This window comes from Amphiprion ocellaris, chromosome 6 (assembly GCF_022539595.1).
Source record: "Amphiprion ocellaris isolate individual 3 ecotype Okinawa chromosome 6, ASM2253959v1, whole genome shotgun sequence".
NCBI lineage: Eukaryota > Metazoa > Chordata > Actinopteri > Pomacentridae > Amphiprion > Amphiprion ocellaris.
In genome coordinates, this window is record NC_072771.1 from 29788821 (window position 1) to 29816199 (window position 27379).

The 27379-nt window shown below is 42.0% G+C and overlaps 2 protein-coding genes across 2 annotated transcripts; both read left to right on the top strand.

The window, feature by feature from the left end:
• Positions 1–486: 486 nt before the first annotated feature.
• creb3l3l (cAMP responsive element binding protein 3-like 3 like) lies at positions 487–8818 on the top strand. Its single transcript, XM_023280927.3, has 10 exons — positions 487–644; positions 3261–3401; positions 3607–4000; positions 4170–4279; positions 4435–4527; positions 4933–5039; positions 6462–6530; positions 6642–6726; positions 6840–6933; positions 7088–8818. Exons 2-10 carry the CDS (start codon positions 3261–3263, stop codon positions 7492–7494), a joined length of 1500 nt encoding a protein of 499 aa, XP_023136695.1. The 5' UTR covers positions 487–644; the 3' UTR covers positions 7495–8818.
• Positions 8819–11284: 2466 nt separating this feature from the next.
• On the top strand, positions 11285–12927 carry gadd45ga (growth arrest and DNA-damage-inducible, gamma a). Its single transcript, XM_023280926.3, has 4 exons — positions 11285–11441; positions 11561–11662; positions 11777–11987; positions 12145–12927. The coding sequence occupies exons 1-4, from the start codon at positions 11389–11391 to the stop codon at positions 12256–12258; spliced, it is 480 nt and encodes a 159-aa protein (XP_023136694.1). The 5' UTR covers positions 11285–11388; the 3' UTR covers positions 12259–12927.
• The last annotated feature ends 14452 nt before the right edge of the window (positions 12928–27379 follow it).

Genomic DNA, 27379 nt, shown 5'->3' on the forward strand with positions numbered 1-27379 from the left:
TCTTGGTAGGTCCCACCCTGCAACCCACAGGACCCACAGGATTCACTGCCATCAGGACATCCCCCGAAGTCCTGTGTCCATGCCCCACTGGGTCAGAGGAATTTTAACAGCATCAAGGGGACCACCACAATATTAGGCAGGTGGTCATAATGTTTTGCCTGATCGAAGTATATGCACACATATATGTACATGAAACAGTGCAGTTTATTGCTTAGTGATGCATAGTGTATTCGGCATACAGAGCATACAGTTAAAGACATTGTTTAATTAATGTGTGTGTGTGTGTGTGTGTGTGTGTGTGTGTGTGTGTGTGTGTGTGTGTGTGTGTGTGTGTGTGTGTGTGTGTGTGTGTGTGTGTGTGTGTGTGTGTGTGTGTGTGTGTGTGTGTGCGCGCTGAAATCAGGACTGCTCTTGAGTATAAGACACAGAACGTGAATGTACTCCACTTCCCAGAAACACCCAAGAAAGACCACGTCCTCATTTCCGCCTTTACGCGATGACGCAATTTTTGCCTTGTTGGAAGGTGGTTTCGGGAGGAAGCGCTGTGACGGTGGACGGTAGCAGCGAAGAAAAGCAGAATAGAGAAACCAAAAGACATCCAGACCCACTCACTCGAATGGTATTTTGTCTCCTGTCATCAAACGGTAAGAAAATTCACACCAATATATGGCGTTTTCACAGTTTCTAAATGTTTTTGATACCACGAGGGACCACGCCTTCGACGTATGAAGATTATGACTATCATGAGGCTGAGGTTAGCGTTTGACTCCTCGGTGTTGGCCTAAGACGTCTCCTGCTTTCTGCCGTAGATATCAATAATGCAGCTGCATTTTTGAGCCTATTACATTATGAAGCTCATGTATCGCTTTGCTTCTACCGACTGCTACTTTATGTAGGTCATTTCTTCCATGTCTTCAACAAACATTATGCGACACAATACTCTGTTTAATTCTGTAAAGGCACTCTGCATCCGAGGTGCAGTCTTGTTTTTTTTTTAAAATTTAACCTCAGCAAAAAGTGCTGCATAGATAGGATGGTTTCCTGATATTAGCTGAAGGTTATTATTTGTTTTGACGCTTGATATTGTACTCACATCCCGTGACAAAGGCATGGGGGGGCGGGGCTCAGTATAGGATGAGGTCATGATAGAGCCTTCGTGGAGGTGAAGCAATGTGAAGCTACGTGTAATTAACCCATTGACGGGGAAGTGTCATTGTTTTTGTTTGTTTGTTTGTTTTCGGTTCTCATCCTAAATATTGTTAAATGCACAATAAAAGCCGTCCTCCGCATGTGCTGCAGCCTCCACGTGGGGCCAAGACAGACAACAATGCAGCATCCAATGAACCAGGGTCCTCTGTAGTCTGGATGCTTACTGGACCACCACTCCATTTACTCTACCACGTTTTATTCCTTCTGCGTTACTGCTGCACATTGGTGAAAAAACTGATCTACTACTTTGACTTGATATCTGAAATCTCATGCGAATATTTTGCACATTCCTGAATATTGTAAATATGTTTATTACCAGAGTTTACCTATGATCTCTTGAATTTGCTACACTTCTTGTTTATTTGAATTCTAACACTTGCTTCTTACTTGTCTCTTAACATTTACTGTCTATTGAATTGCCATATTTGTTTTTTGAAATCGTTTTATCCTTCTTTTAACAAAATTATTGTTAAACACTGGGTCTAATTTGTGACTCTCCTCTACAATGCTTAGTTAAAGATGGTGCATGTTATATGACCACTAAAATACAATAGTAATGTGGACTGATACCAGCACTGCACAATAGTATGTATTTTTTGTGAAATATATTGCAATATGGGAATTTTGACAAAATGGCTTGAATAACTAGATTTCAAAAGAATTAAACATTTTGAAATAAGATAAACTTTTTGGATCCCACAGTGAGGAAAGTTCACCATTACAGCAGCTCTGAAGGAGAAAAAAGTATGAAGGCAGTACAAGAATAAATTTGAAACACAGTGCAAAAATGCAGAGAACATTATATACACAGAAGATGATTTTTTAAATTATTATTTTTAAAAAAAGACTATTTACATGAGGGTGAGGTTGAAAAAGTTATAAATGTGATTTGCTAGAGGGATGCCTGTGCATAAAAGATTTTTTTAATTTAAAAAAATGTTTTTGCAGAGTAATTTTTTGAGTGTGAACTGTTTGAAATGTTTTGGAACATTGGCAAAGGAATCTGAAATGTTTTTTTTTGCTTTACATCTGGCTTTGCACTCGTCATACAGAGCTCTGTGGTGCTACTTTAAATGGTCACATAAATTAGTCCTTGTGTGGTGTCACCAGTAACAAGACGCGGCCAAAAAAGCATTTACTGTCAGTGAACATTGTCCTTTCTGTAACTGAAATGTTGCCTTTCTTATCACAGCAAAATCTTCCTTTTCAGTGTTTCTCCTGTTCCTCAGTTGTTTTGCTTTACACATGTAAAGCCTGCATACCAACAAACGCTGTCTTGTAAAACTTAATGCATCCAAGAACCCCTAAATAGGAATACATTATGCTCTATCAAACAAACCTCTCTTGTAGATCAGTTATGGAAAAAGAGAACTGTGTGAATTCCGTTTTTGTAGACAGCAGCAAAAAAAAAAAAAGAGTTGTAGTTAGAGCTCATTTGACCTACTTCATACTGCACTTCCTGCAACATGACTATAGCACATGTCCACTTCATTGTTAGTGTTGAAACAATATATTATGCAGCCATATATGATTTGAAACAGTATAAAGGGATTCATTGTTCATTTCAATAAGCTAGAACTATCTAATCAGTTCAGAAAATTGTATCATTTGACTGTCGGGCTACAACTAGCAATTATTTCCATCAGTGGCAGCAGCATTATCATCTGTCTTCCTATTTTTCTTTTAATGCTCATCACAACTTCCCAGAGCCCAAAGTGCTATTTTTAAATAGCTGTTTTATCTGACAAATGGTCCAAAATTTAAAGGTAGATCTGTAAATGTATGATTATATAAAACTGAGGAATACATTAACTTTTTTTTTTGTTTTTTTGCCAGAGAAATGCTTTATGACACTTAAGGACTTAAAAAATCATTTGTAGTAAACTATATCACCAAATTGCAATACCCAAACATTCCAGCAAATGATGTCTTACTTGTGCTGTAGAAACATTGTCTGAATTTTATGTAAAGCTAAATGCCATAAGATAAAACTTTATGAAAAAGTAACATATTAAACTTGCTGTGGTCTGTCTGCTGCTGTTTTGCTACAGATGTCAGTCACTGAGGACCTTCCAGACATGGATGGAACAGACCTCTTAGGGCTGCTGTTCCACAATGGAGAGGATGGATCTACTGAGCCCTTTTTTCCTGATGAGAACGGGCTCATCGAATCCTGGCTGTCAGAACAAGATGTAAGGCAAAAAAAAAGGAAATTAAACTTTAATACATTTGGTTCGATTGCTCAGGATGTTACTGCAGCGTTTTTAGTTTTTTTTCTTTTTACATACCAGACAAACTGCATGCTCATTGAAAAGCTAAAAGCAAAGCATCCCTATGACTTGCTTGTTGTGTGTCTGTGTGAATTTAACAAATGTAACGCTGTCTTTTTTTCTCCAGATGCTGACAGGTGTGGATACAGAAGACTTCCTGTCCAGCTTGTTAGATGGAGAAGACAACATGGAGGCCATCTGTCCCTCTCATTCTCCACTCGGCAGCGACAGCGGCATTTCTGATGACAGCAGCACTGGAGCTGGAAACAACAATCTTCTGGGATGCCCGAGTCCTCATGGCAGCGATAGTGACGTTGTGCCCAGTCCCAGCTATTCTCAGCCCAGCCCAGTGCATTCTGACCCTGCACTGACTTCCGGAGAGCTGCAAACAGAGAGCCTCGAGGCCTTAACAGTGCAGGCAGATCACAGCTACTCTCTGCTGCAGAGCGGTGGGAGCGATATGGACATGCTGCAGAGTGTGAGGGCAGAGAAGCTAGACACAGACGTCTTCATTGATCTGGGTATGTATTGTTGAAGGGCTCTTAAATTTGTGGAATCTTTAATGTGTTCATTAACTTGGCGAATGAAACCTATTCAAAGAATGTGGAATTTGGATTAGTACAGAAACAATAGAGGCACTTATCAGAAAAGCAGACAGTTCTTTAAAAATCAATAATTGTCTTGTGACAGATGACCTGGTGAGTGAGGCAATGGAGGAGGACATCACCAGCGAGCTGCCCTGCACTTTGGCCATAGAAGACTCAGCAGAGGATTCAGCACAGGATAACATAACAGACCAGGTCAGTAACCAGATAAGGTTATTGTAGCGAGACAAAACAGATTGCAGTTAATGTGTCAATATTGTCCTACAGGTAATATTGATAAGATGGTCATTTATGTATTATGCACATGTTGACAAAGTTTTTGAAAACTCTGTGTCTTTTCTCCACTCTAGTTTCAGTTTAAAGAGATTGTGCTCACTGAGGAGGAGAAGCGGCTTTTGGCAAAAGAGGGAGCAACCATTCCCACGCACATGCCTCTCACAAAGGTAATTTTTTTACTTTGCATCTGTATTTACCTAAACAGATGACTTTGTCTTAATCATAAACACTGTGCAGCATTTTCAAATACACTGGATTCTAGCAACTGCAAAATACTACAAAAACGTAAATACAGTAATGAACATAAGGAAAACCCATTCTGCTGATACATTGCAATTGTTGTTGCACTAATTTTGGTAACACATTTACAGTAATCTTAAACAGCATTAGTGTTTTTACTGTTTGGTCACATAAAAATGTGTATGTGTTACATCTTAGAACAATAGTCATTTAGTTTAGTATTAAAGTATTAAAACTTTTCGGTTTGGCTTTTCTGTTCAACGGCTGCTCAGAGCTGTTTTATACTTATCGTCATCCCTCATGTCAACATACTACTTTACTCTGTGTAACAGGCAGAGGAGAGGACTTTGAAAAGGGTCAGAAGGAAGATCCGCAACAAGCAGTCTGCTCAGGAGAGCCGCAAGAAGAAGAAGGTGTATGTTGATGGACTGGAAAACAGGTGAGATGAAGAGGCCAAAATGTCTAAAAATTTGAAAAAAAATCTCTTAAAATTACTAAAAACTTTCTGTACAATACACTGGATGGCCAATACCACTGGTAATTATTTGTGTATTTTTTTAATCATGATATTCAGAATATCTTAATAATGATTAATAATAGCAATCTACAAGGTCCGCCTCTTAAAAACTCAAGTTTTGAAAAAAAAAAAAAAAATACAATAAAAACTGTGACCAGCATCTGGATTAGATTATGATGGGATAGCATGGCATCATGATTAAATATAACTTGAAACCAAAAACGAATCAATTTTGACTGGAAACGATTTAATTGGTTGGCTAAAAGAAAAAAATAATCATGTTTACAGGCAAACTGCTGTAACTTAGAGATTATTTTCAATTCTTTTTGTAGTTTAAATGACTTAACAGTTGACTAAAATGAATTTGGCTTCGTATAATCTAATGATTATTTTCATTATCAAACTGTCCTTTATTTTCCAAATTAATAGTTATTTTTCTACAAAATGCCAAAGAATAGTGAATAATTCCTGCTGTAATTTCTCACAGCCTGAGGTGACGTCTTTTAAATGTTTTTTGTCTCACTTACAACTAGTGTTGCTTTAGTCAACGAAAATTATGACGAAATATCGTCGTCAACGAACCTTTATCACTTGACGAAAACGAGACAAGACGAAACGAAACGTAAATGGTGGTTATGTGATGATAACTATAATAAAATATATAATACAATATTGTTGACGAATAAAAACGAGATGAAATTCGGTTTACAAAATAAAAACTCTGCTGAAATGTCTCTTCATTTTCGTTGACCAGAACAAGACGAGACGAAATTATTTCGTCTTGTCTCGTTTTCGTCAAGTGATAAAGGTCCGTTGACGACGATATTTCGTCAGAATTTTTGTTGACGAAAGCAACACTACTTACAACCTAAAGCCCCCAAATATTAATGCATGGCAAACAAAAGCATCAAATCCTCATTGCGGCACCTTTGCTTTAAAAACATCTTCAACAATTATTTAACTATTGGAATAGGTGCAGATGAATTTTCTGTCTGTTGACTTGCTGCAACTCAACGATCACTTTGTACCACAATTATTGATATATGAAAGATAGTAGCTACTTAAACTCAAACTGTAAGGAGAACTTATAGAGGAACTCATTTGAATTCTTTTTTTTTTTTTGGCCTTTTTGGCTTTATTTGATAGGTGTATTTTGAGAGGCAGAGAGGAAAGTAGGGAGAAGAGTGGGGGGAAGACATGCAGCAAAGGGCCGTGAGCGGGAATCAAACTCAGGCCGCTGCGTCGGGGACCAGCCCATGTACATGGGTCGCTCACTTAACCCGTTGAGCTATACGGGCGCCCATTTGAATTCTATTTTAACTACTGAATTGACGTCTACCACAGGGTCGCCATCTGCACCGCACACAACCTGGAACTACAGAAGAAAGTCCAAATGCTTCAGAAACAGAATATGTAAGTAGTCTGAGATATTTTGTATTCATCTATGTGTACATATCTAGCCTTGTCAGATTACTGAATCTGTTGACTCCTGTTAATGTAAATATATCCTCTTGGTTCTTGCAGTTCCTTGATAGAGCAACTGAGAAAACTACAGGCTTTGGTGAAGATGTCAACTATGAAGGCCAGCACCACCAGCACTTGTGTTATGGTAAATTTGACAGTTTTAGCTTATATTTCTCTGATGGCTATTGTTCTTATAGTATGTGTCAAACACATTCTGCTGTATTTTGTCCTCACCGTCTCATTGTTTTTGGCCTTCAGGTGTTCCTGCTCTCTTTCTGTCTCATCATCTTCCCGTCAGTCAATCCATTTGGCAGAAAAACTGAAGAGAAGGAACTCTACGCACTCTCACCAGGTAAGTTATCTGAAAATAATATCTGCCTTTTCTTGCATTGTGTCGAGTTAGTTTTTTTAAATCTATTGTGTGATCAAGGTGAAGTGAATTAATTTTTCAACGATGTGGCTGTGTTGGTGCTCCACTAGAAACCATTTATCATTCGTTATTGCAGTTCTCTCCCGGACCTTGCGCTCACTGCCACCAGACAGCACAGATGCCATATCCTACCTGGAGCATGAGGAGGAGGAGCTTCTCCTAGTGCCCCCAGCAGAGGTGGATAACGTTAAAGCCATCTTCGCAGGCGGCCAGAAGAACCACACTCCCGACTACCAGAGGGTGGAGCAGCCGGACTCGGAATCTGGCATCAACAGCAACTCTTCGGCAGACTTCCCCAGTCCTGGCCAGGCAGCAGAGATGAAGCCGGGTCCGGCCGGCGGCGTCGGGGCCATACGGGATGGACCAATTGATGCTGTAGTGGCATCTGCTGTGGCATATGAGGTCGCAGGGTCCAAGGATAACTGGATAGACCGGAACCCCCCCTCTGTAATATTACAGCAGCACCGCTCTGATGAGATGTAGTAGGGACATGTTAATCCTTGTAACCAGCAGAGGGAGCCAAATTCCTCATGTTTTGGGTACAAGAGGGAAACTTACACTTGAAAAAGGAGGAAGGGAAAAATACCATCATTTATCTAGATATAGTATCATCCTGTTTGTCCCTGCTTTTTCCTTTTAACAGCTTTCTGCCGTTCCACACTTACTTTATTTGCACTTTGTACTGATTTCCTTGCTCCAGAGGGCAAAAAGAGAGATTCACATGCTTCAGCAGTGTAAACTACTTGAAGAATAGGGTAATGCTGCAGTGATATATATGCCTGCCCTGCTGGAGGCCAGATGCTACTGAGGGCTCTTAACTTGTTGTACAGCATTGTGTAGACGACCAAAATCTGTAAATTCAGTGGCATCACCACAGGAGCGTTCATAACGAAGTGGATTACTTCAGTAAAAGTACAACTCAATGGCATTATTATTTATCACCAAATCTTGGGGACAGCTTTATTTGACCACAGTTTGTCCGATCACCTCCATCAGATCTAGATGTTAAAATATGCTGCTCACAAATGATTCACCCAAATCATAGCTTACATTGCCATAGTAAATTATCATGAAAATAAGTAGTCCAGTGGTTTGTACTGCTAAATAGTTGGCGACATCTATTGCGTAGTAGAAGTTAGGCTGCTTGATTCTCGTAAAGCTTGATGGAAGTGGTTGTTGACCACTGTAATGCTTAAGCCATTGCAGGACATTTGGCCATTTAGAAGACTTGTAAAGTTTGTTTTTATTTCCCTTGTAACAAGGGTATCCATGCTCCTTTTCATTTTGGAATGCTTTGTTTTTATGTTGTACAGTGAAGCAAGACAAAATACAGAAAAAGACACTGAACCCTTGACTCTGCCATTGTTAGCTGATGCCAGTCCACCCCTGCGCTCACTTTTACAGCTTTGTGGGACAGTTGTTACCTTTATTAAACATGTCTGATTCTGCCGTAGCACCTGCGTGCACAGAATAAGGGGTTTGATATATTTGCTCGGTGAACTGTTTTGCAGTTAAATATACTCAAAAATGTAATGAGCTGTTTCTCAGTGAGGCATTTTTGTTATTTTATGTGATTTTTTTTTGTTACTGTTGATAATACATGGAATCTAAATTGTATTGAAACTACTTTTTGTTGTAAATGAGATTTTAAGTGTTAATCATGTTAAACAAATGCACTGACATTTGTCGTAGTCCAAGAATGGAATGTAAATATATGATTGTAGCTCTTTCTGTACATTTGAACTCTTTATGTATAAGACATGTCTGAACATCTATAATAATAAACTTTTTATATATCAGAATGAAACTTGCTCAGTGTCATTGATTAAGGAACAATAGAAGAATATGTGTACAATTAGTTATGCCTAGCATGAATTTTCCATAGTTTTTCAACATTAGGAAGCCACTGATAATGAATTCACCTGCAGAAGACTGTATAACAGGCTCTGCTCAGCTTACATAATCCTTTTCCAGAAATCCTTTAAGTGAGCAGTGCCAATTTACTGCTGTTTACATAAACAAGTTACTCATGAGTTTACCAGTATGAACACAGTCTGGAATAGTTTTCCACACCTTTTCACTGCTAGATATTTGAGTCAGGTGCTTTGCTTAAATTACACATGGGAAGAGCTGTTTCTTATTTAACCTCCGGGATTTTCACAGCTAGTCTGGGATTTCCCCCATTCCTATCTGCTTGCTGCATTCAGGCCTGTTGTTTTGTTTACCACACAAGCATAATAAACAGTGCAGAGGGTTTTCACATGTACTATCCCATGTACAGACGCATAGATAATGCAGGGACATTGTGTGGTGAAAGAAGGCAATGATTTAGTTCATTCACATTGTACCAGGTTATATAAACAAATTTTGTTTGTTCCTCTTTCACTTACAAATCCCCTGGCAAACAATATTGATCTGACTTCAGCAGCTACCTCAGCTGTGGGGGGGATAACCTGGTGAGTCACAAGTGGGACGTTGGAATCATCATGACTCATGAGCTTATTCAACATGTTGAGACTAGTTGTAAGTAGGGGGAAGTTCACTTTCTCCTCCTCCAGCAGATGGAGGTGTTACTCCAAATTTCTGACACTGAAAGCTCTGCTCAATGCTGTGTGTGTGTGTGACCGGTAGCTCTGTAGATGGTGTAGATTAGGTTAAAGGTCATCCTGATGTTATTGTAGACACTTTCATTAGCATTCAAATAAATGTCAAAGTGGCTTATTGGTTGACTCATCATTTACCAAGAAACCTGTGTGGAAAACAATCTTTAGTAGTATGCAAAATTCTTGGAATTGCAGTTGTGCAGCAGCTATCGAAAGTTTTTTAGGGACCAAAATAATTTTCGTGATTAGTTTCATATTTTTTTCAAGCTCAAATTACTCATGCATGTTATAAATGATTGCTCATACTGTACTTGACATATATTTTCAAGACAGGGCCAACCACCCAGCCCGTGAACACGCACAGCCTTCGGCATCTGTCTGAAAAAAGGAATGATGTTGAATGTAAACACATGCTTATATCCCCCTGATAAGATAAATCGGCCTGAAAAGACCACTGGCCGCGGCACGTGGCGCTTTTCTCGGGAGGGGCCCGTGGCGCATCTGTCGGGCATCTGCCGTAGGGCGCTGAATGGATTGGGGCAATAAAGAGTGTGGGACGCACGCAGGAAGCACGCACATACACACACATACTCACATCCCTCTATGGAAGCACCGGGAGCAGGTGGAGGACGTATTGTTGTGATGCAAAGTCTTTTTTACTCCCCCACTCTCCGTGGAGAAACGACACGCGTCGAGACAGACTGGCAATTAAGCTTTCCTTTTCAGGGGGCGAACAAAAAACTGGCGTGTGCCGGCCACAAGCTGTTTTTCTCTGAAAGAAGTCGGGGTCAGGACGGTCAGCTTGCAGATCCAGTGGATTCTGGGTCAGTCTGTGGGTTCTGGATTACACCTGTGGACAGGGCAGTTCTGTAACTCGTGTTGCAGACTGTTAACGCAGCACGTTGAATAACAGGTCGGTTGATGTGTGTGCGCGCATGCAGGTGCACTAAATGTTTATTAAGGGCAAAGGAAGGCTGAGCAGGGAAAGTTCGGATGGGCTATATTTATCTTTCCAGTGATTCCCCGGGCTGGGGAAGTCCAGTGTCTGAGAGATTGTTCCAGAGCTGATCATGGAATAGACTGATTTCGCTACTGTTTTCACTGATGTCCTCCCACAGTAAAGCTCCGTCGGTTTTCCTTTGGGTGAACCTGGTCGCACTGTTACCTGGATGTGCTGACATATGTTCTGTTTGTGGAAGAACACGATGCAGTTGTATAATCCACAAATGCACCTCAATCTGCAATCGAAACATGACTGTTTATCTATTTGTTTGTTTGTGTGTTTATTCCTGTTTACTCTATAATACCACATAGGATCTCTATGCTTGTTCTTTAAATATGACTTATAAACATGCATAATTGAACCCACATGTATCAACAGTAGCCCTGGTGTTTGCAATGACTGTGAAAGTCCAGCGTAAACAGGACTTTTAGGTTTTTTCTACATTGTGGTGATGTTGGATGTTGACAAGAAAAGGAGACATTGGTGGTGGGTGGGGGGGATTTCTTGAAAGGTTGTAATCTTGCCCCACGTGGGGTTGTCAACAAGCGCAGCCAAACTGTTCGGGGACTTTTGCTTTCCTCACCCTGGCTGCTCCGAGCCAATGGTAGGAGGCTGGAGCGGAAAAGACCGCCCCTTGCCGAGAAACTACGCTGAGCTGCTATATAACCACCCACAGGCTGTTCCGAGCTCAGAATAACACGAGAGACGCCACACAGAGAACAGCAGTCAATTTTACCTCGCCAAAGCCCCGATCGCGCTTGGATTATAACTATGACTCTGGAAGAGATCCGCGGACAAGAGAACACAATGGAAAACACTGATAGGTAAATATTTTTACGCACGGATACGGCTTTGTTTGCGCAACTTGGTGGATGCTTTACAGCATTTTTTCCCATTTTTTTTGAAAATGTGTGCTGATGATGTGTCTTTCTTCTTTGTCAAGGGTGCAAAGTGCAGGCGCAGCCCTGGAGGAGCTGCTGGTCGCTGCCAAGACGCAGGACTACCTGACAGTCGGAGTATACGAATCTGCCAAAGTCATGAATGTGTAAGTATAGCGATGCGTAAAAATTTTCAATCGCAGTTGGGAGTTTTGGAAATTTGGAGCACGATCGCATGGGAGCAGTTGCTGACCGGCTTTCTTTGCTGTCTTGTCCCACAGTGACCCAGACAGCGTGGCATTCTGCGTCCTCGCCACGGATGAGGAGTACGAGTGCGACATCGCCCTCCAGATCCACTTCACCCTCATCCAGGCTTTCTGCTTCGACAACGACATCAACGTGGTGCGCGTCAACGACATCGAGCGCCTGGCCGACCTCGTGGGTGCAGACGAGACCGGCGAGCCCAAGGACGCGCACTGCATTCTTGTCACGGTACGTTCCCACTCAGGCAGAGAGCTGGCAGCCAGTGAATCATGCATGCATCACTCTTCTGTCTGAATTCTCTGCACACGTTGCCAAGTCATTGCGTGACGGCATCAGTGTTCTGATTTCAAATACCAAATGTCTTTTTTATTCTTTTGCATTTTAGAGCCCCAGTGCAAACCCATGGAAGGACCCTGCTCTGGACAAGCTGAGTCTGTTCTGTGAGGAGAGCCGCAGTGTCTACGACTGGGTGCCCACCATCACACTCCCAGAACGCTGAAGTGACATCCCCCTAAAGATGCTTCACATGATGAAGAAGCCGATGAAAAGAAAAGTCAAGAAGCTGAACTTCAGCTAGGGGGTGTTGAGCCTTTCCGCCTTTACCTGTCTTGGATTAAGAGGCTGTGGCTGCAATCCCCCTCTCTGCCAGAGCTTCAAGTGCATTCTGGGTCAGCACATTGGTTCTGGATTACCCTGTGGAAGGGTTCAAGTTCAGAGGTCAAGTATGGACTGGGTCTGGTGTTTGTGGACTAGACAGAAAGCCTGATTGACACTGAGAAGGAGCTGGACTGTACTGCAGAGTGGTAACCTAGAGATGATAACGGCCGTCTGGGAAGAGATCAGAGAAGGTCGCAGTGAACGATGCTGTACGAGTAATGGACTTATGAAAAGCTGGACTGAATCTCATCAGAAAGGAACAAGACAGATGCTGGTCCTGAAGAGGGTATCTGAAAGTGTCTAAATGGACTTTACTTTCTTTTTTGAGGGCAGCCATCAGGAAGTTCTTGGAATAAGCAGAAATGTTGCTTGTGAATCCTGACTTGAGCTGTGACACTTTTTTATGGACAAATATTTTTACTTGCAAATATGCAAACAGAACAATGCAATATTTATTTGAATTGTACTTGTTTTAAAATGATTTGTGAATAAACATTTGGAATGAAACTCACCTTTGCTTCTCAGAAATGTCATTTCTCCTTTGCAATATGTTTCACAGACAAACCCAAGGTGAGCTGAGATGCAGCAGAATGTGGGAAGTTACATCAGATTGCACAGATCATAGTATCAGGAAGTGTTGCACAATGGGTTATTACACTACTACTGAAGACGTAACGAGTAGATGTGGGTGGCAGGAAAGTAAAGATCAAATGACTGGGTGATTTAGAGTAAAAGAAGAAAGGGGAGAGCAGAGCAGTTACAACACAATGATGCTGGAGACGTGTTTTCTCCAGGCACTGACCTTTTACCGCTCATGGACCAGCTGCCTTGTGCGACACTGCAAAATTGCTGAAAGTAGAATCGAGGTCGAGGTTGAGAGGGGGGCTTCAGCAAACTGCTTTCTCTTTTTTCTTGCACTGGCAGCTGGTTCTAATAGATCTATGTGTCAGTGGGAAATGTGCTTAGTTGTAGTTTTGTGCATCCAAGTGGAGCTGGGAGACTGTATTGCATTAATTTTACTCCAACTTGAGAAATCTACATAAGTTTTAAAAAGTCATGCAATAGCATAAGAAAGCCACATGTGGGGAAAAGCTTTTGTATTCCTGCAGACACATGCACACACAACCACGTGCGCACCACAGAAAATGGACTGGAACTGGAGCTGAGCTGTAGCAGAATGAGGGTCAGCAGATCATTTGCAGGTTGAGGGGAAACGCGTGAGTCTTGTGGTCGGCTCAGAGCTGAGGCTGACAGTAAAAGGGCGGCCCACATCAAAGAGATAGCAGACTTCAGAGGAACTCATCTCGATTTTCTTGGCAGCACCGTGGTCTCCAGCCAACCGCTGGTCATACTCCGCATGTGTACTCACATGAGCACACAGGTGAACACGAGCATAACCTCACAGGTACATGCATGCTCGCTCACATACGTCCTCACAACTGCCATGCAGCAGCACCCAACCAAAGGAGGCAGGCGCTCTCTGCTAAGGCTGTTCTCAGGTAACTGCAGAGCGTTCTAAGAACAGAGGAAGCTTCAATCAGACAGAATTACCAAAAAAAGTGCATACAATAAAGGGGCTTTCCAAAAGCAGTAATATGGGAGACTCCAATAAATTATCATAAATGCTGACAAATCAACTAGTCATTTCATCATATGTACTGTCAAAACTGTAGATTGGGGTTAAACAGTGTTGATAGGAAAACCAGTGTGGCTTATGATTAGTATTTGTCTGTGGTTGATGCACCCTGGACTCTGCTATGATTGAACATGAAACCTATGTCTGACTGAAAGCTGAAACACAATATATTGTAAAAAAAAAAATACCTCTAAAAGTCCAAGCCAACACACAGAGCAGATCAGGATACTTTAAATGTTAACAATGCAAATGACAAAAGAATGAAAAAAAACCATTATTCAGTCTCCAATGCACTCAAAATATTCAAGGATTTTTGTTTAAACAGGTCAGTGTTCTTCAGGCAATGAAAAACAAAACATTTTCAAGAGCAATACCAATCGCCATTGTGTCTAGTCGTGGCCTGTTTTTGAGGAAAAAATTCAATATTTAATGCTTCAGATAAGACTAATTTTGTCAGGAATGTAAATGTTAACTGTGTTGTTATGGGCTCTGGGTAAGTGTAGAATAGCTACTGCTAAGTACCAAGTATGCTGTTGAATAAGACCTTCACTTAGTTTTGATAAACATTACATTGATGGTCTTTGTTATAGATTAGATCTTTCTTTGCATTTTGTAAATCCTACTTGTCCGTATCAGTCAGGCCTGCGGTATCTGTTGTCTCAAACCTTATTTCAACGGTGGCAGCTCATGCAAGCCCTATGCAAGATTGAAGAATAACAACATGCCTGCTTTTATTCTATGCTCCTTTTGCCTACAGGTGTATGTGGGCCAGCAGACAACGTACAAAAAAAGAAAGCTCAGGCTGCTGGAAAAAGAGCTTCTCGCCTCTGCTATTGCTGCTATTTGTATGGAGTTAACAAACATCTTCTCCCTGTGTTGGCTGTGGTGCCAGAGCCTGGAGCAACAGACCAGACTGTTGAGGCAGCCGACTGTCTGCACGAAGTCTGAGCCAGAGATCTAGACCTACGATAGACTGAGAGCGAGGGAGTGAGACCAGACAGATGTGTGCTTTCAACTGTGGCACAGAACAATGGTAAACATCATGTAATAGTGCTAGCAGCAGTTGTAATTCTATTTACACCTTTCTTTCTCTTCACACAAGCCCAATGAAAGGTTATGCTCTGTTTTACATGTGCCAAAATATCAGACATTTGTCATCTGGTGGATAGTAAATGCAAACACAATTTATGAAGCTGGTTAAAGGCCAAAGGTACCTTCTTTAAGGAAAGACACTTAGTGTGTGTCTTGCTGACAGTTGCATGAAAGAATCAATACATACTCTACACAGCTGAAACTCACAGTCATTTAGCTTAGCTTAGCATTATAACTTATCCATGCCTCTGAATTTTACTAATTAGCATCTTGTATGTCTGATGAAAAAAGCTGTGGTGTCAGAGTTTGTGATAGCTGCCTGGCAACTTCACACTCATAACAAAACTCTAAATATGGACTTCTCCAACTTCAAACTGAACAGACAGATACAGCAGTGTTATTGATCTTCTTACCTAACTCTTGGCAAGGCAATGAATAAACGCATTCCCAAAATGTCAAACTATTCCTTGAATTACTTTTTAAGCTGTCCTTGAAAGCAGAAGAAACGCTAACAAGTAGGAAAAAAGAATATGTCTTAAGCACTAAGCACCAGCATTTTCAACTGAAAATTCAGTATAATAGCCAAACTGTTCAACCTCCTTGTTTTGGATATGCACACAAAACTCCCGAACAAGCTTGGCAATGTGGAAAAAGTACAAAAAAAAGATTTCAATGAGGGATGGCTGTGTCATTACCTCTTGTGTGAAGTTAAAATTAAAGATATTGCAATAATAGTCATGCTTTGCATGCTTTCTCCTGTCTTATTAAAATCCAACATATTGCTGTTTGACTATTTTAAGCCTAGTGAAATGTTACAGTATGTGTTTCCATATTAGGAGACCGAAATTCCCAGACTTGTGGTTCAACTGTGAATGTTTCACTCGGACTTCAGTAGAGTAATTCTCTGCCCTTCCCAGAGCCATTACTTTCATGGGTAACTGTGGTCCCATATTCCCATTCCTTCTCCATTTCACTTACTGTAACCACAGTCAGATGAGATTACATGATGAGATGGCAGGCAGCACCCCCTCTCACCCCGCCCAGCTCGAACTTTCTCGCTCTCGCGCGGCCACATTGGTACCATGAGATCATGGCCCAGCTGGCTCTGGCAGGCCGAGGAGAGAGATAGCTCAACGGACTGCTGGTGTCAGGTGTCTAAAATCTAAGTACAGGGTATGTGTCACTCACTGGAGATATGAGCTGCACCCTTACTGCTGCTTGTGCTGCTTCTCAGAATGAGCTCACCCTTCAGAAGCTATGTGGTGAGCAAGCACAAAATGCACAAGTTCTTCAGAAGTTCATGGCATCATGCAGGGAATTTCTCATCGTTGTGGTGGCCCAGGTGATACGAGAACAACAATGTGCTCACACATCGAGGCTTCTGTTTGTGAAGAATCACTGTCAGTCTGTCAGCGTGACCTCACATAGGTGGTTTTCAGTTTTGTGGTTTCAGTTAGGCTGAGGTAGCTGTAAATTTTGAAGCTTACACTTGTGCACACACCTGGGCTTCTGAGGTGACAACACTACGCTGGGACGGGTGAGATCACGTGATCCAGACCTCTCTGTTCAGAGGTAATGATCGCGGTTGTCTTTTCTGCAGAGCCTATAATCAAACTGAGCAAAACAGCTGTTTTTAAGCCAGTGGGAGGGTGGCCAGGTTAGAAACACACACAAATACACAGAAACACCTGACCTATACTTTACAGATGCAGTGTGTCCCTTTGGGGGGTAGAGTGACAAACACACAGCAGGTCATTGCGGATGAGGTCATGACACACACTCAACTGCTGTTAATATCAAGTACTACCCTTGAGTCTGGTGAAAACCGATGAGACAACTGCCTTAAATACATCAGCTGGGCAGTGAATGTTTTCAAATTTAGACGATAATCCCACCACTATTTGTGCAGGATACAGTCATTTCGATGTTTGTTTTCAAATGACTGCAATTGCCTTGGGATTGCATCAGGGTGTTTGTTCAGTAGCAACTGAATGGATTATAGTGGATTTAATGTGTGATTTTTGAGTGCAATGTCTAAGATATTAGCATAAACAAGATCATGTATGGACCCTCATTGTCTTTTATGCTATGAAAGTGTGGCCACAGCTTTTATAAAATGCATCTGAGCCATGATTAGAGTGACCTCACATAAACTTTAACAGCTTAGATCACATGGCTCACATGGCCCAAGTGCCTGATTTCTAATGTGATTGTGCCTCATGGTATTTCACATGATCACGTGAACAATGCACAAAACGTTGTAGATGAGAAAATACGTGACTCTCTTGAACGAATCAAGAAGGTCACCCAGACTACCCACGGGTCCACAATGAGCCCTCTGATACTAAATGAGACTGGGACATTTGCTTTGCAGAGAGATAACTTAAGGAAAGACCATTCAAAGGCTATTTAAGGACAACTCAGTGTCTGAGAGTCTTACAATCTTGAGTGGTTTGTTCAAGCACAGCAGGGAACAGAGAAGTGGAGAAGAGAAAATGAAAAGAGAAGACAAACAGAGAATAGTGCAGAATAACTTAAAATAGAATCTCCATCCACTAAAGAAAAGGGCATTTCATGAATGCTAGAATGTATTTTATTTTTTCCTCATACTTTTGCCTGTATCGCCCGTCTGCCTGTAAATTCTATTCATATTTCCTGGTTTACTCTGGCTGGTTGAGGTGGGGCAATGCTAAGTGATTTGCTAAATATGGGGAGCAGAGTGTAACCTCATTGGGGCTGACACATTACTGACATAGCTGAGCTTATCCTTCCAGAAGCACATGTACTCTAAGCCATGCCAGGAATCCCCTCTCACAGCCCACAATCCTCAAGTAGAGCAGCGGACCGGAAGGCATGGCCATAGAAGCACAGCCCAAAGGAGGAGAAATGAAGTAATGCTGCTGTCTATGCAGATACAGACAGACATTCAGACATACAAATAAAATGCGGGGAAGTTGTAAGCTATTTTGCCCATCTGATCAAAGAATTTCTACTCCGCTCTGGCATGCAGACAGAGAGGTCAGACAGGGTGACCGGGAGGATTCAAGGATAGATAGAAAGTGCATAAAAAGAAGGAGATACATACATAGCATGCATGGTCTAAATTCCAAATTCCATTACAGTGATGTTTGGTACTATTTCTGGTTAAACGCAATCATGTCTGAATTGGTAACACTCATTCCTATCCATTAGGGGATTGTCTCATTCAAGAGCAATTTTGGACACATTTGCAAAGCAGAAATAAAAGGGTGTGAAACAGGAAGATGCCGTCCACTGAGTATTAATTGTGCAGTCACATCACGGTTCTGTGCAGCCATGAAACTCAGAAGCCGTAAAAAAGCAAAGAAACTGGAAATGCATGTATCTTACTTTAAGGATGTGCATGCTGTTTTGGTGCAGTGGAAGCTGTTAAGGCAGCATTTTTACTGTTTTTTTTTTTCTAAGAAGGCGAGGGAGAAAGAGACAGCACAGAGTAAACAGTGTTTCTGCTAGACTGCCTCTTTGCTTTCAGCGCACATGCTAATTAGACTGACAGACCTGAGAGGAGTTGAGCAGCCAGCGACGTTGCCTGGCTTGACACCGAGAGAAAGCGAGCGGGGAAGGGAGGGGAGAGGTAGACACGACAGCAGATTAGGGAAACTGAGGGGATAGAGTCGGCTGAGAAGTAAAGGAAAAGGGCAGAGGAGGATCCCAGTTGAAAGCCTTGTTTGCTTGCGCTGTGCCGTCACTCGACTGCAGGTCAGGGTTATTAGGGGACTGATGATGCAGTGACTCCTGCTCATGCACAAACAAGTTGACTGTGTGTATGTAAATGTGCAGTGGTGGATCCCAAATCATGTCAAAGGGCACGTGCACACCCACACACAGCATACACACATACACAGAAATGCAGAACAAAAGAAGCATGTGTTGTTGGAAGAGTTTCGACTTGGTGAGGGAGTTAAATATTAAACTGAACACAACATGTTTACAGTTTTCCTGTATGCATATGGGCTTTGCATGTTTTTTCCAGTGTTACGAACATGCTCCTTGAACCAGTGAAGTATTGCATAATAACATCAGATCTGGACTGACTGACCATGTTCTTGGCAACATATCTTATCTAATGGTGCATCCACTGTAACAACAGCCTCTGAACACTCTCTCTGATCAAAACAAACAGCAGCTGGCTGCGTGCTCATACACTTTGACTCAACTTCCAGCAGCAAAGAGGAACTGTGCTACGTAAAAACACAAACCGTGCACGATTCTTCCACAAAAACAGTGAGAAGATAATACGGAGAAAAGTTGAGTCTCTTTCATGCGTGAGAGAACACCTTGAAGTTTGCATACTGTAGCCTCATGTGCAGCATTTCAATTTGTAATTCCTCCCAGAGGATGAGTTGAAAGTGCAATTAGAATTTTGCAGAGGGCAGGGGAGAGATGTGTTTTTCAAGGACTTTTCAAGGGAGTGATGCAATTGCCCCTCTTCCTTACGTTAGGCTTTTTTCATAGCAACATATCGTACTTAACCCAGTAACACACTGAGCATAGGGTGCATAGCAACAGTGGTTCAGTTTATCCCACCTCCTCCTTTCTCACACTCCCGTCTCTGCATCTCTGAGCTTCTTCATGCAGTTATGAAACAGATACCTTTACATCTAAACGAGCCCCGTGTTTGTGTGGGTGCGCTATCATTGATGAAAAACAAAAATAAGCTTTTTGTTTTGCCGGTGTCATTTAATCTGTAGGGATGGAGAGGCAGGCAGAGGGAGAAGAGGAAAGGAAGGGGGGGAGGGGCTGAGCTGGAAGGCCCGAGAAGCAGCCAATCGGAGGGCAGGATTAGCTCGAGGCAGGCGTAAACATGAGCTGTTGCTGTTGGTAACAGAAATCTGATTGGTTGCTGGGAGTTCTTGCTCAATCGGATAGGTGTCTCAGTGTGTGGGTATTTTGATCACTGTTATGGACGTGTTTATCTGCTGTTATGTTCTTTAATAACCTTGTTATTCTTCCCTCTTCTGTTTTCACTTACAGGGGTGGACTTCACGGCCCAGTGAGTGCAACCATACCATAGTGAAAAGTGCTGAGCTGTTACATACCACTCAGAGAAGTCCCATGAACTTTAATAATAACAATAATAATGATAATTAGAATAATAATTTTTTATCTGTAACACACTTTCTTTCTCATCTGAGTCTCAAAGTGCTACAAACTAAAAACAAAGAATATTTAAACTAGGCTTAAAAAAAATTAACGAAAAAAGTTACAAATTCAACAGTTAAAAATATTTCTAAAAAGGTAGGTTTTTAGTCCTGCTTTAAAAGTTTCCAAGCTCTGTGCAGCCCTCAGCTGGATCTGGAGACTGTTCCACAGGCGTGGAGCAGCTGAGCACAAAGCTCTGCCCCCTGTGTGGTTGAGGGGATACGGAGAAGCAGTGTGTCTGTTTTCCTGAGTGTACGGGCAGAGGATTGGGGGATGATCAGTTCTTGGAGATAGAGAGGTGTGTGGCCAGGTCAATGGGTCAATAGCAGGATTTTGAAGTTTATCCGGGATGAGACAGGGAGCTTGAGTAGGGAGTGGAGAATGGGGGTTATCTGGGCATATTATATGGGCTTATCATCAGGGTCCTGGCGGCGCAGTTCTGGATGAACTGAAGCTTCAGGATATTTTTGCCAGGAATCCCAATGAAGAACCCATTGCAGTAGTCCAACCTTGAGGAGTGTAAGGCATGGACAAGTTTTAGTTGCCTTTACATGCTGACCTGCAAAGAAAAGGCCTTGTTTCTCTTAACCGAATGGCAGAAGTAAACACACTGAGCGTCAGAAAAGCCTGGACATTACGCAAAATTATAGGTGGAGGAGAAAATTTGATGCAAGGTTGTAAGGACGGGACAGGTTGGCCACATTACCGCATGGGGCACCTGCTTTTCTTTGTTGCTGAGTTGGAGAACAAATTCTTAAGCCTCTTTTCTGGTGTGCTTTCTCTATTTGTAGATTTGAGGTGGTATTTGATGACACAAACACCTTGTGCAGCCCTACAAATATTCAAAGTCCTCCAAGGCAGCAGCGTGACATGTAATCCCAGAGGTCAGCCGCAGTCTGTCTGCACACAGAGTCACACTCTGTTTACCACAGAGTGAGACGGAGAGCACAACGCTGCACACGCCAGGTTTGTTTACATGCTCTTCCTTCCTGAAACGGGCGGTGCTACTCTAGGCATTCCAGTGTTGTTTTGGAAACAGGGCTCCCACAGCAGCCAATGGGATGCTGGGGATTATGACATGTGTGTTTTGGTCTGTGAATTAATCAAACAGTGGTACCTATTGACAGGAAAGGGGAGGGGAGATTTTTTTTAAAAATCAGCTCATTCAAGGAAGAAATAAACACTCTGGGCAATAACGTTGGGATCAAACAAACAAGCTGCTAAGCCAATTAAAAATCAACAGTCTAATCTCCAAATGAAAGGCTATGAGGAGTGTATGTGTGTGGATCTGCCCATGTATTTTTGTGTGTGCCTATTTTGCTATGGTAAATGCTAAATATGCTCTTTGTGATTGCTGTTACTTGTGTGAGATGACTGAAACTTTTTCATAATTTTCATTTCTTGACCTCAGGGTAGTTCACAGACTGCATCTTTGAGCACGAAGAACTCATGCTGTGTTTTTCTCTTTGTGCACATGTGTCCATGTGCATATAATACAGCTGTTACTGTTATGACAGGGGTTGATTGCTGGATCTGGCACCTGTTTAGACTCCTTTACTGTCAATATCCAGTTCATTTCCAGTTAGCACTCACTTTATCGCTGTGGACACAAAAAACAGAAGCTTGGCTATATACCCGGTTGTAAAATATGGTAAATATGGGAGCACAAACACAATTCAAGGTGTGATGTGGACTTGGCAAAAAATCAAAACAAAGACACTGAGATGATACAATTTTCGTTCATGGGTCACTCAATGTCATTTCAGATAGTGTTGTTGTTGCACTGTAACACGTTTTGTGCAGAGTTTACTTATATTTTATCTAACACCCAAAACGAAGTTCTGTAAAATATTTTGGAGGAGAGGAGAATATTTTCTCGGTAGTTTCTAATGTTAAGTAGTTGAAGCAGAACATATATTATTGACAGTGAACAGCTGGCCCACTTAGGTGCATAAACTTTACCTTTACATCAATTTTCTAGTCACCCTTGTTAGTGTTGAATCCAGCCACCGCCTGTCATACACACAGGTTGCGTGGACCACTTTGCACACCAGAGTTTGTAATTCTATGGATCGGTCCACATCATCATTTTGACATGTCGTAATAGCGAAAAAACTGGAAACTTGGCTTACCATACTTGCCATACATGATGTTAAAGGCCTCAATAGTTAGTTAAATGTCGACCAAAGACTGTATATATAATAGAAATATGGACGCATCCAGATATATACACTTACAGAAATTTTCTGGAGTCACAATATCATCTTTGTTCGAAAATTTTGCATTTTGCCTCTTTAGTTAAAAACTTGACCTCTGTTGGTGACATTTATTCATTTGGATCTGCTGGAAGCAGGATGTGTTTTTTTTTGTATCCTCACTAAATTACTTGCTGGTGGCAGTTCTATTTCTGGAGATATTGAACCTTTATCTTTAAATATGTTTGCTTTGTTATAATAAAAGTGAACTAAATTGAGTAGCTGATGTTTGTCTAGTAACAGTTACAGAGTACCAGTGATCTGCAAACATTCTCATGTGTGAGGATAACAAACAGTGAAAGTGTGGTCTGTGTTTTTATGTGTGCGTTTTTTTGTTGTATGTGTGCATGTGTTTGTGAGAGTGATATGCAGTAGAAGCCATGTGTTACCTGCCACACAGGATGCAGCTGCAGCAAGTAAACAATAGCTTCTTAATAGTGTGTGACTGTGTATGTCTGTGTGAGTGTGTGCATGTATCTGTGTGCAAGTGTGCCTATTACTGATTATTTCCTTAAAACAGAGCTTCTTTGTCTTTTCTGTCTATCCTCTTTCCCGTCTGCCTTAAATCCATGACCAGCTGAATGTGCCCTCAAGGCAGAAGAGAGGCAATCTAATCAGTAATCCACTGAATCCATGTTTTGTTTTTTTTTTCTTCTTTGGTCACTGGCAACACAAAGCATGTGAGTGCAATCACGTTTGCATAATCACAAGAAAACAGACACATAGTAAATGAGCATAAGTTCACACACAGCAGCATTATGGACAGGAAAATGACGTCCTTGATTGATCTCTTCGCTGAGAGGTGAAATGAGTTTGAAGACAGCCCTCTGGAGCATTTTGCTTAAAGCCACTTCAGAGATGTGAAGAGTATCTGACAAGAGGGATTGAATCCAGGTCCAGCTGCTTCATTGCATTTGTTAGAGAAAGGCAAATACGCTGGACAAAAACATTGCAACATAAAACAGCCAGCCTAAAATAGGAAGCATCTTTTTCCTTAGATAAACCTCCTTGTTCTTGTCCAGCATGAATCTAAAATGACTTCTTTGTCCTGGTCTTACAGCAGAGTCCCAGACAGTGAGTTTATGAAACAAAGAAAGGAGTTAGCCAACCACAACATCCTCAGCAGACTCCTCAACTCTACCCAGCAACTATTGCACTCTAGCACCTAAACCAGTCTGTTTCTGTTGCAAACACAGATATGCATGTGGTCTCGCAGACATGACCACAGTCAAAAGGTCTCACTCAAGTCAATGAGGATTTGTAGGTTTGTCAGTTGTGCATGAATGTTCGCGGCTGTTTGTGGAGCTCTTGTGTATCAAAGTCTGCCCTTTGCATGCATGCCTGCATGTATGTAGACTTAGTAAGTTCTGTATCTGCTATTTGCCTTTATTCAATAACCATTTCTTGTACAGTATCTTGTACTGTTTGCAGTGTGTGGGGGTAGTCACTAAAATGCAGATATACATGAGGGCTCCGTGTAGGCAAGCTTTATCCACAGCTACGGAGCAAGGCAACTCACTGACGTCTGACTTGGAAAGTGACAAAGACGGACTTTGTTGCCTTTGTGGGCGAACCGAAATAACCCGTCCTTTGAGCGTCTCATTTTGATCGTGTACATGCGCGTTTGTGTGTATAGGTGGGTGTTTATATGACAGCAATGGAACTTTATTTCCAGCAGCAAATGCAGGCATCGCTGAGGCGTCTGTATTGTTATTAATAAACTCGTAAGGAGAAAATCCATTGCCTGATTTAAACTGAAGATAAGCTCTGATTCTTTCCTTAGCACTGTTTTCAACACACTGTAATCAACAATACCCCCCACACATCTTACAGCAAAGTTTGCAATTTCACTCCCTCCTTCCACCTCCCTCCTGTAAACCTCCTACTAGTTCTGTCAGGCTAAGTGTGCCATATGGGACTATATCCAGTGTGTGTGCATGTGTACAGTCTGCATGTCTTTTCAGCTCTTCCATCACTCTCTCTCTCTCTTTGCAAAACCAGACATGAGTCGTCTCTCATTCAAATAGTCCCCTTTGTTGGCGTAGATTCAGGAGCAGTGAATGTCTCTTCAAACACACGCACACAAATGCACATAAATGCACGAACGCACAAGTCCTCGAGGGCTTGTTTCCTTTGATCTGGATCTTACTCAACCATAGACGGTGCAGCAGGTGTGAGGCAGCCGTCAGGTGTGTGTGTGTGTGTGTGTACAAGAACAAGCGTGTGTTGTGATGTGTCATCAGCCATATGGCTCTTTAGCTGCTAACTACACACCTAACCCACCTCATGCACCCACTCAAACAAATCTGTCTCTCTACAAACACACTCGCTTTCACCCTGTTTCCAAAGCAGCTGTAGTATAGAGAAAACACTGGTGAACACACAACCAAGGGCAAATCACAGCAATTGCTAGGCCGAGACTCCGCCAATCAGACAGCAGCGACTGAATGCAATCAGCTGCCGAGCCAATCAGAGATGAGGAGTGAGGGAGAACCAATAGCAGCAGCTGCCAGAAACTGAAGCAGTTGGAGATAGAGATAAACCAATCACAACTAGAAGACTGAATCCATTGATGTGTTGTTTTTGAAGCTCTGCAAGGAACTTTTCCTTTATAGTCAAACATACAAGACTTTAATACCCTTGCTTAGTAATCCTAACTTTATAGCTATTAACACACAGGGGCAACTGAACTTGCACAACATTGGTGTGTTACAGAACAAATCCTTGCATGTTTTTCCAAGGATTTTGGAAAAACTGAAAACAGACATAGGTCTGTGGCAGATGTTGCAAGATGATGAAATTCCAGAAACTGTGTGCAAATAGTTTTTTTTTTCTCAGCGTTGGACAGGTTGTGTTCTAAAAAAGTTTATGTACGTCCACATAATTCTTTGTTTGTGTGCATGCCTCTCTTTATGTTTCATTAAGTGTGCCACTGTGTCTGTCCCAGGTCACACTAAACCCTCTGACTTCATGGACAATAAAGCGGAGAGGCGTGTCATTGACACACGTGCTGCCAACTGTTGCTGAGACACAAAACGAACATAAAAACCACTTACTGACTGTGAAGGCCCCCCTCCCCATGACCATGGCACACTCCAAAATCATGAGCCACACACACCCCTATCCTGGCTCCATTGTCCCAAATGAATGAGTGGAGGGGTGTGTGTGTGTGTGTGTGTGTGTGTGTGTCTGTGGGTGAGTGTGTATGTGTTTGAGGACAGCTGGCTCTCTGGCTCCATCAGTAGCAGCTGCCCCAGCTTCAGGCCCTCAGGGTGGAACAGTTCAGATTAGAGACTGGCTGGGGTGGGGTTGTGTGTGCATGTGTGCATGTATGTGTGTGTGTGTGGCAAAGGGTTGTGTGGCCAAGTCACACTGAATGAATGGGCTGCTCCTCTCCTTTGTCCCACCTCCTGTATCATTTTCTTTATCATAGCGTCTCCCTCGAAAAACAAAAGGAAGTTAATTTTTCAGAGATAAAAAATTAGTCTGCAGCATAATTAGAGGGAATGAAGGCACAGTGAGCAGAGAGATACGCAGCAAGAAAATGCAGACAGAGAAAGTAGCCAGAGACAGCCAGTCGAAGGGCTAGACAGCGGGATGGAGACATACATAGTGAATTCTGGGTCCCCACTTGGTGCTGAGTGGGGGCCAGCTATGGTGGCTTAGTGACAGCTGTTACTCCTGCCTATAGGATATCTGAGCCAGGCCCTTTCACAAAATACAAGGCTGTGATGAAGAATGGAAGGGCCACTTTTCTGCAGTGTGTGTGTGTGTGTGTGTGTGCACAAAAGGAAAAATAAAGAGCTTTTGTAAAGGATGGGTGTGGATTTTCGCCAAGACATAAAGCATGGCACACTTCACCCAAATGTCTCCGCAAATATAAAGAGATTTCTGAGTGGACTGATAACGCAGGGGGAGGCAGACAGACTTTCACCACCTAAAGAGCCATTTATAACCTTGTTTTCATCCAGGTTGATTTATTAAGACACAATGGCATCGCCAGGAGAGAGCCACACTTTGTTGACACAGAGGAGCCATTCAGAGCTCCACAACAACATATTTACACAGCAGTCTAAGGGCGATGAAGACACATGCAAATCAGTTCATTCGGCTGTGCTCCAGCATTAACATTGAAACATCATGGAAAGTACACAAATCAGAAGGTTAAAGGCTCTTTAAGAGCCCTGAGTCATATGCTTGCAAAATCCAGGTAATGGAGATAAATTATAGATAAAGGACAAATGAGGTGAAGTCTCACCAGAGGGAGAGTGTATGACAGATAACAAAAATGTGTTTTGAGACATCCTTAATGCAACACTGACCTTCAGAGTCTATTTCAGTGCTTTTATAAAAATGTTTTCATAAAACGACTGACTCAAGCTGATTCTTGGATCTAGATTCTCTTTACAACCTCTGCACTTCAGTCCTCCTCCTCCTCCTCCTGCTCCTCCTCCTCCTGCTCCTCCTCCTCCCATCTTGCATCCTCCACACAGACTGCAAACCCACTGACCCTTGTTGCCAAGGCAACATGTCAGTCTGATCCAGAGTGACAGCTCTATTCAGGTTGTCATTCTCTCCCATGACAACCAATGAGTGATCCTTAATTAGGGTGAAGGATGCTCCAGAAATTAAAAAGACGGTTGATTCAATTATGGCGCCTTTGTCTGCTCTTTGTTTATTACATGGATTGTTATTAGCTGCAATGAAAAAGCCGTGTGTCTCAAAGCATAACTTCACGAAGGACAGCAAATAGGTGACAATACATGTTTTCAGAATTTTGAAAATGTTACACAAGATCC